Source organism: Paramormyrops kingsleyae, chromosome 5 (assembly GCF_048594095.1).
Source record: "Paramormyrops kingsleyae isolate MSU_618 chromosome 5, PKINGS_0.4, whole genome shotgun sequence".
NCBI classification, from domain to species: Eukaryota; Metazoa; Chordata; class Actinopteri; order Osteoglossiformes; family Mormyridae; genus Paramormyrops; species Paramormyrops kingsleyae.
The window spans coordinates 32818259-32833506 of record NC_132801.1 but is presented as its reverse complement, the minus strand read 5'-3'; the positions used below and the strand labels follow the sequence as shown (position 1 = coordinate 32833506).

At 40.6% G+C, this 15248-nt stretch overlaps 1 protein-coding gene across 4 annotated transcripts in view; it reads left to right on the top strand.

Moving 5' to 3' along the window:
• The first annotated feature begins 772 nt into the window (after positions 1 to 772).
• Positions 773 to 15248, top strand: part of sbk1 (SH3 domain binding kinase 1) — a 33011-nt gene continuing 18535 nt past the window's right edge. For 2 of the 4 annotated variants that reach the window (XM_023808064.2, XM_023808061.2), the window contains exon 1: positions 7753 to 8910. In XM_023808064.2, the coding sequence (XP_023663832.2) occupies positions 8873 to 8910 (38 nt within the window). In that variant the 5' untranslated portion in view covers positions 7753 to 8872. Of the gene's footprint in view, positions 961 to 3957; positions 4068 to 7752; positions 8911 to 10997; positions 11034 to 15248 lie in introns of those variants that run through there. The other 2 variants (XM_072712593.1, XM_023808062.2) reach the window with 2 other exon arrangements.

Genomic DNA, 15248 nt, shown 5'->3' with positions numbered 1-15248 from the left:
AAATGTTTTTGACAAACTAATTTCCAGTTAGGGGGTGGTGTGTGGTTTGATGAGTTAAGCCTCTTTGCCAGTGACTGAAAGGTCAGTGGTTCAGATGTCGTCCCCAGGAGGGTTTGCTGTGCCTTTGAGCATCTGTGATGTGTTGGTGTCCAGTCCTGGGTTATTCCCTGCATTGTGCTCGTAGGTTCTGGGATTGGCAATCCTGCAAAGGACAAGCGGGTATAGAAAATGGATGGATGGATGGATGATTACCCATTATGTTGAAGTAATAAACATTTCTGAATTCTTCTTTATTTTCTTCCACTCAGACAATGGGGAAAATGCAGGCATGTTGTAATACAAAAGAGTGGCAAAATACCAGAGAACTTACTGGATTTTCTTGTTTTGCTTGGCGAGTCTACAGTAGGTGTAAATATAGCAAAGCTATTTACAGCAAGCTCTGTCTGTGCTGAATGACCCTCTATCAAACTCAACTGCCCTCTGTTTCTTGGCTACTCTGATGGTTCCTTGTTAGAAGACATCACATGTCTGGTTCCCTTAAACTATCCCCATATCGACCATAAACAGTGCTAAAAGAATCCAAGATCAATACACATCAGAGTACTAAGTGTGCATTAATGGAGGACCCAATCTTTTTTGCACTGTTTTCATTTGACTGATTGGCAGTGCTAAATTGCACATACTCGATCATACAGGGTCATACCCAATCCAATGTTCCCAGCAACGAGTAGAAATCGAATAAAGTCTCTCTTCAAGGCCGGAAGCATGCTGAGCTGCAGGAAGATTCTGGAAATAATGGGGCTGAGCTCAGGCACAGAGGAAATCTGCGAAGCTTGTTCAGGACACTGTGCTCTCAAGGCGTTCCTCTTCACAAGACCTGGTCTCTGTCATTCTAATAGCCTCGTGTAATGTGATCCTTGGCAATTAATGGAGATACGTGCATGAATCAGCCTTCCATTGGTAAGTATTATTTTAAAAGGATATTTACAATTTTTCAGCCCCTGAAATTAAAGAAGAATGATACAAAAAACTGTAACACATATGTTATCTTAAAGAATAAGCTCTCTTTGATATATTTTACTCAATGTCATTCCTTAAATTGTTTCTTCTAATACTAAAACATTATGATGAGTATAATTATGCTGACTGCTTTGTGAAGTATCTGATTGAACCACCAAAATATTATTAAATTAAATACCCAAATAGTGATGTTATACTTTCAGCTTTGGGTATCCTGAGTCCAGCAAGCAGAAAGAATACCCTGCTTTCAACTTAAGATTTTAACTAAATTAATGTGCAAATAAATGTGAATATTTTCTGACTTGGACTTGCTTTTTAATATTTCAAAAAACCATACATTTTAAGAATGCACTCAGTGATTGTCTTTGAATTTTATAAATCGAAATCAGTCATCACATTTAGCACAGCACATTTTATATCAGTGTTTTCATAATGCCATACATTACTGTTTGTTTATTTCTATATTAATCTTTAGTAAGGACCGATGACTACATTTTATTGAACAAGGTCGGATTATTTGGCTATTCCACTGAAATACACATCTGATTGTAGAATGAGTAGATTAAGAAAAAGTGTTTGACTTAGATGCAATTGAAAGTGCCTGAGAAGGGAACAAGTTGGCCACTCTGGGCTTCCATACTGGTGTGCCTGTGCCCTGTGGTGGACCAGGGTCATGTCCAGGGCGTTGCCCCGGTGCCCCCTGGGATAGACGCCAGCTATTCTGCAATCCTATACAACAGGGTTGCGCAATTATTTTTCCCTATGGGCCAAAGTCTATCAGCAACACAAACTCAAAGGCCACTGCCCCCATTATTGGTGTGTTATACCGGTTTAAGTTTTATATGCAGATAAAATTTGCCAAGCGGGGAGCTGATGGTAAATTTGCCAAGCAAGCGGATGGCAGGTCAAACATTTGACTCTTGCGGGCTCCTATTGGGGAACCCTGCTGTACGGCAGCAAGTCACTGCAAGATGGATAATAATAATACTTCACATAATTACCAGCAATTGCCATGAAAAAGAAATACTATTAAGCTAGATTCGGTAAGCGCTGGTGTCTCACAGTGCCGGGATTGTGCTTCCAGTTCCTGTTACACATTCTCCCTATATTCTCGTGGCATTCTGCTTGCAGTCCAAAAAACACATGGTTAGGAAAATTTGTGTCTCTTAAATTAAATTAGTGTCAGTAAAGGAAGTAGTTCCAGACTCAGCACCACCCAGCACTGAATAAGTTTTTATGGAAATTTACCGCCGTGCTTTAATGTGACCCTCTCAGAGTTTCATTCTCAGCGTCCCGTGGTTCCTGCCTGATTTATTGTCTCTGAGTCACTGTGCTGTCTGTGTTGTTTGCAGACACAGATGGTGTAAATGCCCCATAAAGGTCTTAAGGACTCAACATAAATATTCTTATGGTGTTCAAAGGATAATGGAACAACGATCTTAAGGACATACCAAAAGTACACTGAACTGAAACACAATAGATGCTGAATTCTAGATTTCTAGGCATCTACATTCTTAACAAAGTGTATCATGCTACAAATGATATTATGAAACATGAATTATAAAAGTTATAAAAATATTCATTAAGAAATGTATACATCATGTTTGGCAGCTTGTTGTGGCTCTGCTTATCATTTCGTGAATTAGTATAAATATAGCTTAAAAAAAAGTCTCAGTGATTTTGACCTGGATATGCAGCTGGAAAGTGGAGGGCCAAAGCAAGCTGTCAAATTTGCAGCATCTGTAAATTATTATTTTTATGTATATCTGATATCAGTTGGCATACAAGAACGTCCCTTGTGCCCTAGTGTTACCTGGGGTAAGCTCCAAGTTCCTCATAACCCTGACAAGACAGGAATAAGTGAATGGAAGATGGATAGATTGGTGGATAGATGGATGGAGAGATGGAAGACAAGGAAGGCATTCCACCAGAATATTTACCAAAAATGGTAAAACTTCATTTTATATACAGAAATTCAGAAACTGAAACAACTTTTTCCTTCGCGAATTGGATATGAATTAGTGTTGCGTGCTGAGAACAGAATGTAGCAAACACAATAAAATCAATAACAGGAATGTTTAATTCGGCTCATTGTTGACAACGTTCAAAAGAAAGGGTCCCTATCACTCTTGGGAAAATCAGAAATGGCTTGAGTTTTACATAAATACAAAAGAAGCGAAAGACGGATGCAGGGAAGACTAGAATACTGAACAGCGTCCGCTTGTGTAAGAGCCCTTTGTCTCGGAAACCCAAAGGAGCGCTTTTAATTTACACCGGCAGCAGCTCTGAGTCTCCAGGAGAGACCTCTCTGCATTTAACGATAATGAGGGTGTCACCTTCCGGATGAAAAGAAGCTTTGCTGAACTTCCTCGTATGGGAATCAGCCTTTGGACGCGCCAACGCCTTACAGAAATGCCGGTACTTAGTGTCCATTGAGGATAAGTTCTGCTCTTAAGATGCATTTAAAGAAATGATCATACAGCAAATATATAGCAAATGCTGTAGTTATTATTATTAATATTGTTATATAGTCCTAGTCTAAATAAATACAGCAAAACTCAAACACATAAAGGCCTACACATTGGCCTAAGTATCTGACTTAATAAATTGAATGATCAGCTTTTTAAAAATAGCATACTGTACCACTATATTCTTTTTTATGCATGGTTCTGCACATTTTACCATTTGCAAACATTCATCATTGTCACCGCCTCTGCTGAGATTACAGTTTCTTTTGCTGATAACCATATCCCAGGAAGCAACAATTTCAAAAGAAATCCACAGAAACTGATATCAAAGTACAATGAAACTAATTTTAAGAGTTTTTGGTGGAACGACTGCAGGTGTAGCCTTCCTTATTCCCACCCTCCCTGTTTTCATTAATCTGCTGAATCTTGACAAATTGTGTTTTCGTTTTGTGTGTTTTGCCGCAAACAGCAACATTCTGCATTTGGCTGTCTGGAAGTATCGCGTTACAGATCAGGAATGGCCTCACTTTGTCTCTTCTGCTCAGCCACCGGAGACACGACATCAACCAAGATGTGCAGGTCAGTGAAGCTTTACCATGACTCATTGGCTGCTCCTTTTATTTACATATCATTACCGGTAAATCTTTAGACATGCACTAAATAAATTACTCCGTTGTCGGGTTACTGCTGTCCCCAAGCCATATCAGGGTGCTATACAGTGTTTGCACAGCAGAGGGTACTGTTGTGACATTTAGTTGGGCAAGCATCTTTATTGCCAGCCATGCCTGAAGTAAATCTGCTTTATTTGAGTGATGTTTGCCAAGCGCCCCCCCCCCCCCCCCAAAAAAAAATTTCTCAGACAGAGGCTAAAATACTGACGAAAGACACATCATATAGCGGTGACACGTCATATGTATGGTCATGTCTAGCCATCAAGCCACATAGATAACTACACAAAAATGTGGCTCTTAATAATAATTTAGTTGTGCTGAGTACACCTTTAACTAGAAGTGTAACTGCCATAAACATTCCATAGAGGCATTAAACGCGATTTAATTGCACATATGGTGATGATTAAACATATCTGTGGTGCGCCGGGGCTTAGACATTTCCTGAGAAACAAAGGATGATATTGAATATTATGTTGTGTTTTATGAGAGATATAAGGAAAAATCGATGGGAACCCTAACTATATGCATCGTCCTCCTGTGTTGAATGATCAGTCCCGTCGGTGCCATTATAACAGCTGAATCTGGGTGACTGTGTGACGGACTGCATGATTGATCTTGTCCACTGCAGAGGCCAGAATAGAGAGAATTATTTAAACACAATGAAGCAACAGCGCAAACCTGGAGACACACATTAACGCCCACTGTACATATGCTATGGCTTTATTCGAATTATTTCTTAAAATTTAGCCAAGTAAATAATTTTAGGTTTTTTTTTTTTACAGACATTTTGTCTTTTTAACTACCCCTGAAAAGATAGGATATTAGACAGAATGATTCCCTTATGGTGCTCGTCAAGAATGTGCTGGTTGCTGCTCCATTTGTCGCGAATCCAAATCGGAAATATGGCCATTTGTGGCGATTCTCAGTCTCCACAGGTCTCAGTTCTGACGTTATCTTCACAAACACCCACTGACACCTGAGACGTCCATTGTGGTGAAGTGAATGTGCCCTACATTCATGTTCAGACGGCTTGTTTGGGGTTTTTAATGATTCAGAAAAGTCGGTAGGCTGCTCTCTGCAGCTGCCCGCTGTATGATCGCCTTTCTGGGCTTCAGTTCAGATTGCAGACGTTGCGCGTGCATGTGTGCGTTATACGCAGCGAATTCAATTGGCTTTGGAGTAGCAGTGATCACGCTGTGTTTTTGCCTCCATCCTGGGTGTTCCTCGCTGTGATAAACAAAAGACCCTGGACAGGAAATGAATGTCATGTCTGTATCAATTCCAAAAGCAATAATACTTCTCTTCTGCCGCAGGAGCATGATTCAGGGAGTGCAGGAAACAGCCATGTGAGATACAATAAATATTCGTTACTGAAACTAGACCAACGAAATGTCCACATACTTCTAACCTCGGGTTTTACCCATAAAGTCGCGCAAAAGCGAGCAAACCTATTTTACAGGACTCTATATAATATTTAATGGGACTCCGGGGTCATTTACTGTGATCTAATTTTGGTTGATGTCCAATAGAGCGCCCTCACTGGGTGATTCACAGGCAGTATGCTGCGTGTTGACAAAATTCCGTTTAGTTCTCTTTGCCATCTGATGGCTTAGTTGTTTATAACTGTTAGCCAAACGTGACATCTGTTTTCACATACAGAGCATCTGTAGTGTAATGACATATTTGAGTCCAACAAAAATGACCAGACTTACAATTTTTATGTTATCCATTCGGTGGCGTGGTGTCTCATCACTGTCTTATACTTACAGGGTTATGGAACGATTCCTGCCCGTGTGAGTGTATGTACTCCGATATGTACCCCCAGTCCGAAATAATGTGGTTTTGACATATCTAATTTGCCCACGGTGTGTCAGTATGTTGCCGTGGATGAACTGGCATCCTGTCCTCTACCTTGTGCCCAGCGCTTCTTGGGACCAGCCTCAGGCGATCCGTGACCCCGTGTTGAATAAGCAGATTTATTTAATGCAGTGGTGCATATATGCAAATTATAGGATCACAATTAAACTATCTATGCTTCAAAGCTCTGTTTAGAAATATCCATCCATATTCCAAACACATACCTACAGTACTGCAGGTTTGTGAGGTGAACAGAAATATATTAGAGTAAAATAAATATTATTATTTTAGACCCTCTTCAGGAAGGAAATGTCCATGGTAACATTTTTTTTTCTGGTTAATAAGAAATTGAATATTGTTTTGAGAGAAGACTCCCATGGTTGGGTATTGGATTAATTATTCTATAATAGTGCTATGCTGTTTCTCTCATGTAATATGACAGCTTTTACACAAGACAGCTCATCAAACCAATCTTTTTAAACTTCAAACGCAGGTCCCTGTTCCCTACAAATGTGTATTACATAAGGGTCTTAAATGCTACTTCCTGTGCCCAGAATTGCCTGAATGCTTTATATATCCCGGAACAAAGCAAAGCTGAGCAATCAGCCCAGTGTTTGATGTGTATCAGTCAGTCCAGTGTTTGTAATAATCATCCTTTTCTGCTTTTGCACATTTTTCAATGATTATCACCCTTAAGCAAATGAGCATGAAAGGTATATGGTCACATTTCAGTGAGTTCTTTTTCCATCATGACTGAGGGTAATACAGAGTCTTGATGATTTGAGAATGACACTCACTGCAAATGTCATTCTATGAAACCCACAACATTTGAATAAACAGGTAGGAATATTTCTATGGAGTAAGTAGGAAAAGATATAGGAGAAGGTCCTCGGCATTTTTCATAATGATAGCAGTGCCTGCGGACTGGTTCAGCTCAAAACTCAGCTGCTGAAAACGAAGAGCTCTTCACCTCTGGCATGAATCTTGACAGGTCAGTGCATAGGGGGACATTAAGGGGACGTTTTCAGCAAGTGTCTCTCCTTTCCAGCACAGAAAGGCCAGAGACATGGATCATTAGAAAGAGACACTGAATCCATGGAAAGAGAATTATTCAACTCTCTACTTGCAAACTTTATTGACGAGATGACATTTGAAGAAAACTAACTGCCGCATTATTTACCTGAACCTCCATGTCGCTATGCTTTCCAGGTTTACTCCTGTAGATGTGGATGTGAGCACATTACCTGGGGGAATGCCTCAGGGTCTTCCACATCACCTAAGACACCCCTCCTCTCTGATCATCAACAGCTCCCGTATCTCATGATCAGTGCTGCAGCTTTGTTTTCATTTTTTAAATGATACAGTATGATACTGCTTTACTGCTCTAGGTTATATATTGCGCTGTTTGAAAAAATAACGAGTATTTAAGAGGAATGCATGCTGTACCAGGTTCTCCTGTGCATTTCCATCAAACACACAGTTTGGTGAATAATCATCCAAAGTGTGTGATCATGAGAGTATGTGTTTGCCATGCAATGGACTGGCATCTCTGCCTGGAGCACACACTGCAGTATATAATTGGGTACGAATAGCGAGTAGGAGGATGGGTGAATGGGCTCATTCAAGAACGAAACAGGAGCTCATTAGCACTTTATGATGAGGAACGGTTTTTCTACAGCTACAAAGCCACTCCACTGGGTGACGGTCGTCATCGAGATTATTCTGCGTGGTCGCAGAATCACGTCTAGACGAGCATCACACCCCAATTTTAAATGCCACACCAGTTTCAGGCGCTAGGACCCAGTGCACGTGTACGCTTCATCACCGAGAGGTGGAGACGATGAGACAATGAGAAGGGATGGAAATGAAATGCTGTAGTGAATGAAATGCGAATCAGCGGTGAATACTGGAATTAGTAACCCTGGGAAGGCTGGTAGGGACGCACGAAAGGGATTGCTATTCTGCAGACCGGAGAAACAATGCACTTGACCAAAGGAACATTATTTTAATAGTTTTTCCTATTGAAAATGAATAACAAGACACAAAATTGCTAAATATCACTGGCATAATTTTTAACCAGAGTCGTTTCTTATGTTTTGCAGTGGTATTTTTTCCCCATTCATTTTCTTTTTTTGCGCTGCAAATGCACGGATTTGAACTAGCAAGTGAAGTACTGAACTGCGGGTTACAGGGAAAAAGCATAAACCGAGGTGAACAGCATGGTCGTATATTCTAATAAACTGACAAAGCCGCGAGATTGCGACACCAATTCAGTTTAATTCTGCTAAGCAATTGCTGCCTCGGACCATTTTGATTTTGCACAACACAAGTTTTAATCTATGGAAATGAAGAAATAAAGAACTCCAAGTACCCTTCCGTGGACGTCTGTCACCTGCTTGAAGTGACAGCGAGGAACTCCGGAGACGGCATCCGCAAACTGAACCTAATCGAGCAGAAGTACAAAGGGTCCCCATCAAGTGGAGGAGACCGAGGAGACGCTTCATTTGGCAAGCAAAAACGAGTTAAACGCTCATCACCTCCACTGGAGTCTTTTAAGCGGCACAACAACGTACGATATTTTAACAATTTTTATATTTTTTATGGAACAATCGTCGTCACATAGACGGGAAATTCGACAAATGCATCAATTATCATAAATCCCACGTGTCTAAATATATAAACATTTTTATTTAGGCTTGAAATATTTCTTGGATCATTTAATACGGAATTTATATTAATTGAGTAGCTGTATATCTAGGTTCCGTATAGATAATAGGCATCGCATTGTCACCTGCGCCTGACTGGAGCAGCAGGTCAGTGAAATAGCCGGAAAGGTGCATCAAGAGCGTCGAGTGGATGCAGGAACATGGAGGAGAAAAACAGGTCGCCAGCAGGTGAGCGCATCTCCACTTACTATTCCATTCATTCCTGTTCATTCGCCATATAGGCCAATTCATATTTTTTCCTTCGCTTTATCACTGTTTGCCTATCAATTACACATATTGCAAATGCAGGTCATATATGAAAAGCCATCCTCTTTCGACACTTTATTACTTTTTAATATCATTGCTTAATATGTATACATTGCTAATGAAATGTTTAATTCTCTCTGCCTTAGCTGTCCGTAATTCACCGAAGCCTCATTTATTAAATTGCAACTCCGTGGCCATTAAACTTATACGCTACTATGAAATTTTGCTTTGGCGTCCGCGACGTGCGTGTTGTCGGGTGTCCTGAACCACTTTTCCACTAGAGATGTTTTCTCAAAGTTCTGAAACATTTTTATGCTAACACAATGCCCACCTTCTGTTTTCGACAGTAATGCATTTTCGATTGTCCCATTAATGTGTTTTGTACACATTCTATATCTTTATTTCATACGGAGTTTAGGAGCTTTGTAATTAACCCACATAAAAGTAGCCCGTTGTTCCCTGCGCGCCACATATTTTTATTTCGGTGATTAGGGCTATGTTAAAAAGGCTTGGTTATCAGGGGCTGGAGAAATGTGAACTTCAAAACAGTCGTTTTGCTATTCTTAATACAAATAATGCCGCAACATCCCTTATGAAGGTTACGAGCGTATAAAATCGCTTCCTTTTAATGTCTTCACTTTGTAGCACTGTATCTAATGTAATGTTAACAGTTTAACAAACACAGGCCTAAGTACTTGGTCCTTGGTACTACGTATTACCAGCTTTCACTGTTAAATTACTAAGTTAATAATAACATATCCAGTTTACTTTTGTATGACCTCTGTGTATTTGCAAAATATAACCCGCTTATTAAACTAAACCCTGTAATATTTTATGGACGTATTAAAACTATGTTTATGCTAAGATTTGCAAATCGTCATGGACCCTCCCATTTTGCTAAAAATCAGCTAGGGTAAGGTTTTTCCTGTAAATATATTGCCACTAGGGGGCCTTGTATCGAACCCCACGCAGATGTATTCTAAATTGTGGATGACTTCAATGTAGGGTAGCCTTTAAAAAATCAGTCAATCATTTCTAAACATGAATGTTTTACAAGATTGTGGGTTGTTTTGATGAAAATGTGTTGCCTCAATATTGGGGTAGTATCAATAATGAAAACACGTGTATAGCTCACAGCTTTCGATAGCTTTCATTTGACATGCAGAATTTATTTTGCATGGTACATTTTTATAAACAAACAAACTGGAAAAAAACCCATATGAGAAATATAAAAAATCTGACCCTTTTAAGTAAGACTGCAGATGAAAAAAGGCACATTTATATACATGCAAACACTTATGTGCTTCATGAATGTCTGTTAAGGATAGATAACAAAGGTTGGCCACTGGTGTCCACTGCTGCTCCAGTTGCCAGAGGCAGGGCTTGGAATGTAGCTGAATGTGTCGAACAGGATCAGCGCACTTGTCTCATCCAATCCCTGGAATCCCGGCTACATGTCAGATGTCTGGATACAGTCCATGATCTGCTGAAGCCACATTCCTGGAAAGAGGAGCAAGCAGGAGACATCGACAAATAAGCTTACATTTTCATCTATTTGTTTTTTTGTTTGTTTATAAAATAGCAATATATAGAAATATTACATATATTCATTTTTAAAAATTAAATTCTGGTGAATCCAAACATTTTTCTTTTTTAGTAAAGGGGTTGTGGGGGGGATTTTTGGCTGAAATGTCACAGATTCTTATATTCAGAATAAAGCTTATTTCTCAAGCTTATTCCTCAGGTAGATGATATTGATAGATCAGAATAATACTGGCACTGTGCCCATGCCCTGCACTGGCGCTTCCAAACACCCGCAGTGTAATATTTGTTTGCCTGTAACATGCCCTGTATTTTTCCCCACAGTTTGTTTGCAGCTTACTGTGTATTTTTATGAATCCGCCCTCAGTGATGTAGTTCAGGAAACCCATTCTGTGAATAGGACAAGCAGTCAGTAGAGACTAAGTCTGAATCCCTGTCAGTGACTTTCTCTGTTACACTGTCTCTAGGCACCTTCCAGTGTTGGATTCTTCACTGCTTGAGGGGTATGGATTTACAGCCCAGGCAGACATTCTAGAAAACAGTTTGTTGTTTCAAAACTATTTTTTTCTATTATCCTTGTTGATTTCTATAAAAGCAGCAACCATGCAAGATATTACATACTCAGTCGTCCTTCATTTCTTTATTTCTTCTTGAGGGCAAGGTGAAAGTTAGTCTGGTGCTTATCCCTTGAAGCACAGGGTACAGTGCAGGGGATCATTCTGAACAGAATGCCATTTCATCTTAGGGTTATAACAACAACAACAATATTAGTATTAAGTAGAGATGGCACAATATCATTTGTTCTGGTCCAATCCCAATACTGATATTAAAATGTTGAGTGTCTATCGATAACGATACCAATGTGATATTTTTCCCCTTTATCAATTATTAAGCATTAAATTAGATATTTGTAACTATCCTTTTAAATTAACATGGCAAACTGTCTCCATTTAGTGTGGCAGCAAAAAAAGCCATGCCACTTTGTTACAGGAAGAAATACCCGACCGACATGATTCATAAAAATCTGCTTCTTTGTTTTATTCAGTAATAATGTTCACAGAACAGAACAGAAATTGTGCAATTTGTTACCATGTAAAATATAATAAAGAAATCGATGATAAAAGTGTCACAGTATAGCCCAACTAATCATTCCTAGTGAAAAAGTACAAAACAGAGCTACAATAGAGTGCAGAAAAAAACTTTTAAGTAGCAATTAACCAAACTTTAGAACGAATACAAGTCTGAAGACATGTAGTCTGTACAAATTTTACTGTGTTCAGACATCAACACTAGCCTTGCATACATTGCACCCTGCAGTTTTGCATTTTTCTTCCTTCCGTGAAAAGTACAGTATTTCCACACATGCCGCCATGATAGGTCTGATGCACGTGTGACGAACCGCTAACCGTCATGTGACCCTCACTTCTGTTTACAGTGTGTCGCATTAAGGCTACAAGCATTTTTGCGATTTTTCAAGCTAGTCCTGCCTCTGATGGAAAATCAAATTGGTTTCTTACTCCCCCACCCCCACCCCAATATCCAATCCAGCATTTTTTGCCCGTATCAGCCTGAAAACCAATAGTGGGTATTGGATTAGTGCCATCTCTATATTATAGTATTAATATTGAAATATTAATAATAGAGTGCATACCTGAATATATGCAACATCTCTTTTTAAAAATATTTTTATAGATATTTTATCCATATACACTATATGGCCAAAGGTTTGTAGACATTAATTAGAGCAATTGCTTAATGAATGAATGCATGAATGAATGTTGCATTTATATAATGCTTTTCAAGACACCCAAAGTGCTTTACAGAACCAAGAGGGAGCCACTTCATCCACCCCTGTGTAGCCCCCACCTGGGTGAGGCGACGGCAGCCATCCTGCACCAGTACACTCACCACACGGTAGCTAAGGTGGTGAAGGGGGAGGAGGGAATTCACCAATGAGATATGGGATGATCAGGAGGCTAGATGTGATTGGGCCACAGTGGGCAATTTTAGCCACCCATTGCTGACACAGATGTATAATTAAGCACGTAGCCATGCAATCTCTCTCAGTAGAATGGGTGGTTGCTGTACAGTAGAGGTTAGTAACTTTCTACTTGGCACCATCATAAGACGGCATCTTTCCAAAAAGTCAGTTTGCCACGTTTCTGCCCAGCTAGAGCTGCCCTGGTCAACTGCAAGTGAAATGATTGTGAAGGTCAAAAGTGTCTGGGAGCAAATTCAGCTGAAATGTCACAGAAGCTCACAGAAAGGGACCTGATCACCCAACATCAATACCCAGCCTGAATGGCAGTAAATCTCAGCATCAATGTTCCTCAATCATACCTAATGATAAACTTTACCAGAACAGTAAAGGCTATTATGGCAACAATGGACTGACCAACTTTATATTAATACCCTTGGTTTCAGAATGAGATGTTTGACAGTTGGGTGTCTGCATTTGTTTGCCATATGGCAAAACAGCTGTAGTACTGTGGTGTTGAAGGCAGTTGGACTGTGCGCCAGATTCTTCTCAAAAGTGCCTCCTGGGGGCTGTGCCCAGTCTTCAAAGATCCAAACCACCAGACAAATAGCTGCAATCCTTTTGCGATGCTATTATACGTTACAATGTGTTAGTGTTCCATCCATCTTCTGACTGTTATCCAGCACAGGATCACAAGGTCTGACCTGGAGAATTTCCAAGGTAGCACATGGAACATTGTAATACCCTGGATGCGATGCCAATACTGTTTGATACTGTGATTGTGTATCCCTGTAATAGGCATAGTAATTAGTAGTGAGATCTACTTATGAATTAGGCAGCACGAGGGATCAGTGGGCAGCCCTCCTGCAGTCTAAAAACCACCAGTTAGTCTAACTGGTGCCTCTAAGGCAGGGGTGGGCAATGTTACCCGCAAAGGGCCGGTGTGTGTGCAGGTCTTTGGGATAACCTGCAGGTCAGCTGTTCAAACCCAGGTGTGAGGACTCTTCAGCCAATCAGTCCTCTAATTAGTAATCTAATTAGGGAGTTGCAGCGAAAACCCGCATACACACCGGCTCTTTGCGGATAAGATTGCCCCCCCCTGCTCTAAGGTACGTGGGTGTGTCTGTGTCTGCATTCATGGTGTACTTATGTCCAGGGCTGGGCTGGGATTGAAAATCGGTCCTGGACTTTGTGGTCCCTCTATGGTAAATTTTGCTGTGGTCCTCACAATGAAAACAATAAATTTTGCTGGCTGATACACCCAGCGGCCTGGCAGGAAAATACCCAGTATGCCAGCCCTGCTCCTGCCCTGTCCTGCCTGACTAGAATAAGTGATTTCAAAATGGATGGATCTACTGGTGGAATCAGTGCTGCTTATTTATGTCTTGAGTTCACTGGACCGATATGTTGAAGTATAGGTGATGCGTTGAGTAGTGGTGTGTTTCGGTGTGCTACGATTGTGCTATGGATGATAAAGTAATTTTAATTACACCCCCCAAAAATGGTCCAAGCCAACAACCAACCCCTGAATGAAACGCTTGTTTGTAAATTTTGATAAAATTTGGCCAAAAGTATGTAGACTTGCCTATTAATTAGAGCAATTGCTTAATGAATGAATGCATGAATGAATGTTTTGATAAAATTTACAGATTAAATTACAGCAGGCACCTGCAGAAAAACCCAGAAAAACGAGCAGGACATTGTGCTTCCTCGGCTGTTGTCTGTAGAGTTAATGCAAAAATAAAACGTTACTGTTTTTATTTCTGCTACCTTGCGGACCTGATTGAGCACGCTGACAGTCCTTATCCGGTTTGTGTGTCTGCCACCCAACCAGAAATTCAGATAGTTAATCTGGTGAAATTTTCTTCATTATGAAGCATGTGAACGCAGGCTTGAGTCGTTAGGCCAGACAAGTACAAATGAATAAACGAAGACAAAAGACAATAGGCAGAGGAAGGTTTAATCATCTGCATGTTAATATGGTCTTTTCGCAGATTGCTATGAAATTGCATTGCAGTTTAATAGGTTTAAAGTTGAAATCTTCGTTGCATTGTAATTACTCATCAATAGGTCTGTGCTTGGCTTGGAGATTTAGCTGGCTCTCGAGTTGAGTGTAATTATGTGTTTTTTGAATATTTGAAATAGATTGCAAGCCAGCTCTACTATCCCACAAGGCTGTGCGGTCTGCGGCTGGATCAGAATGCATAAAATCCGGTCAGCCAGTGAATCGGCAGCTTTGTCTCATGCGAGCTGTATGACAAATCAGACATGATAACAGAGGGAGACCTATTAATTATTAAACCAGAACCATATCTGTAAGGCCTTTTAATAAGCAGGTCTCTTCAATAACTGAAGGAGAAGAAGACAATGTGATTAGTTCTAGGCTTTGGGGACTTTGATGGGCTGCACTGTTCGTAGAAATCAAATTAACATCCCGTGTTCCTGACTGCATGGCCAGTTGCGTTCAGCTGCACATCCGGCTGAGTCCCAGTGGTGCCCGGCACTGCACAAGCCAGTGCTCTGGTCTGCTTTCGGCCCAAAAGTATCCCCCGGTGCATCGAGGTCTTTCCTGATCTTTCTCCCAGCTTCCATGCTGCTGGCTGCCTGCCACACGCCCTCAAATGCCCCCTAGCTCTGGAATCCCCAGAGCAGAGATTCGTAGTGCTATAGGCTCATTAGCGCCTCCTATGGGTGGCAGAGCCTTCGCATTACAGAGGGCCTCTGACCCCACAGCATGCAG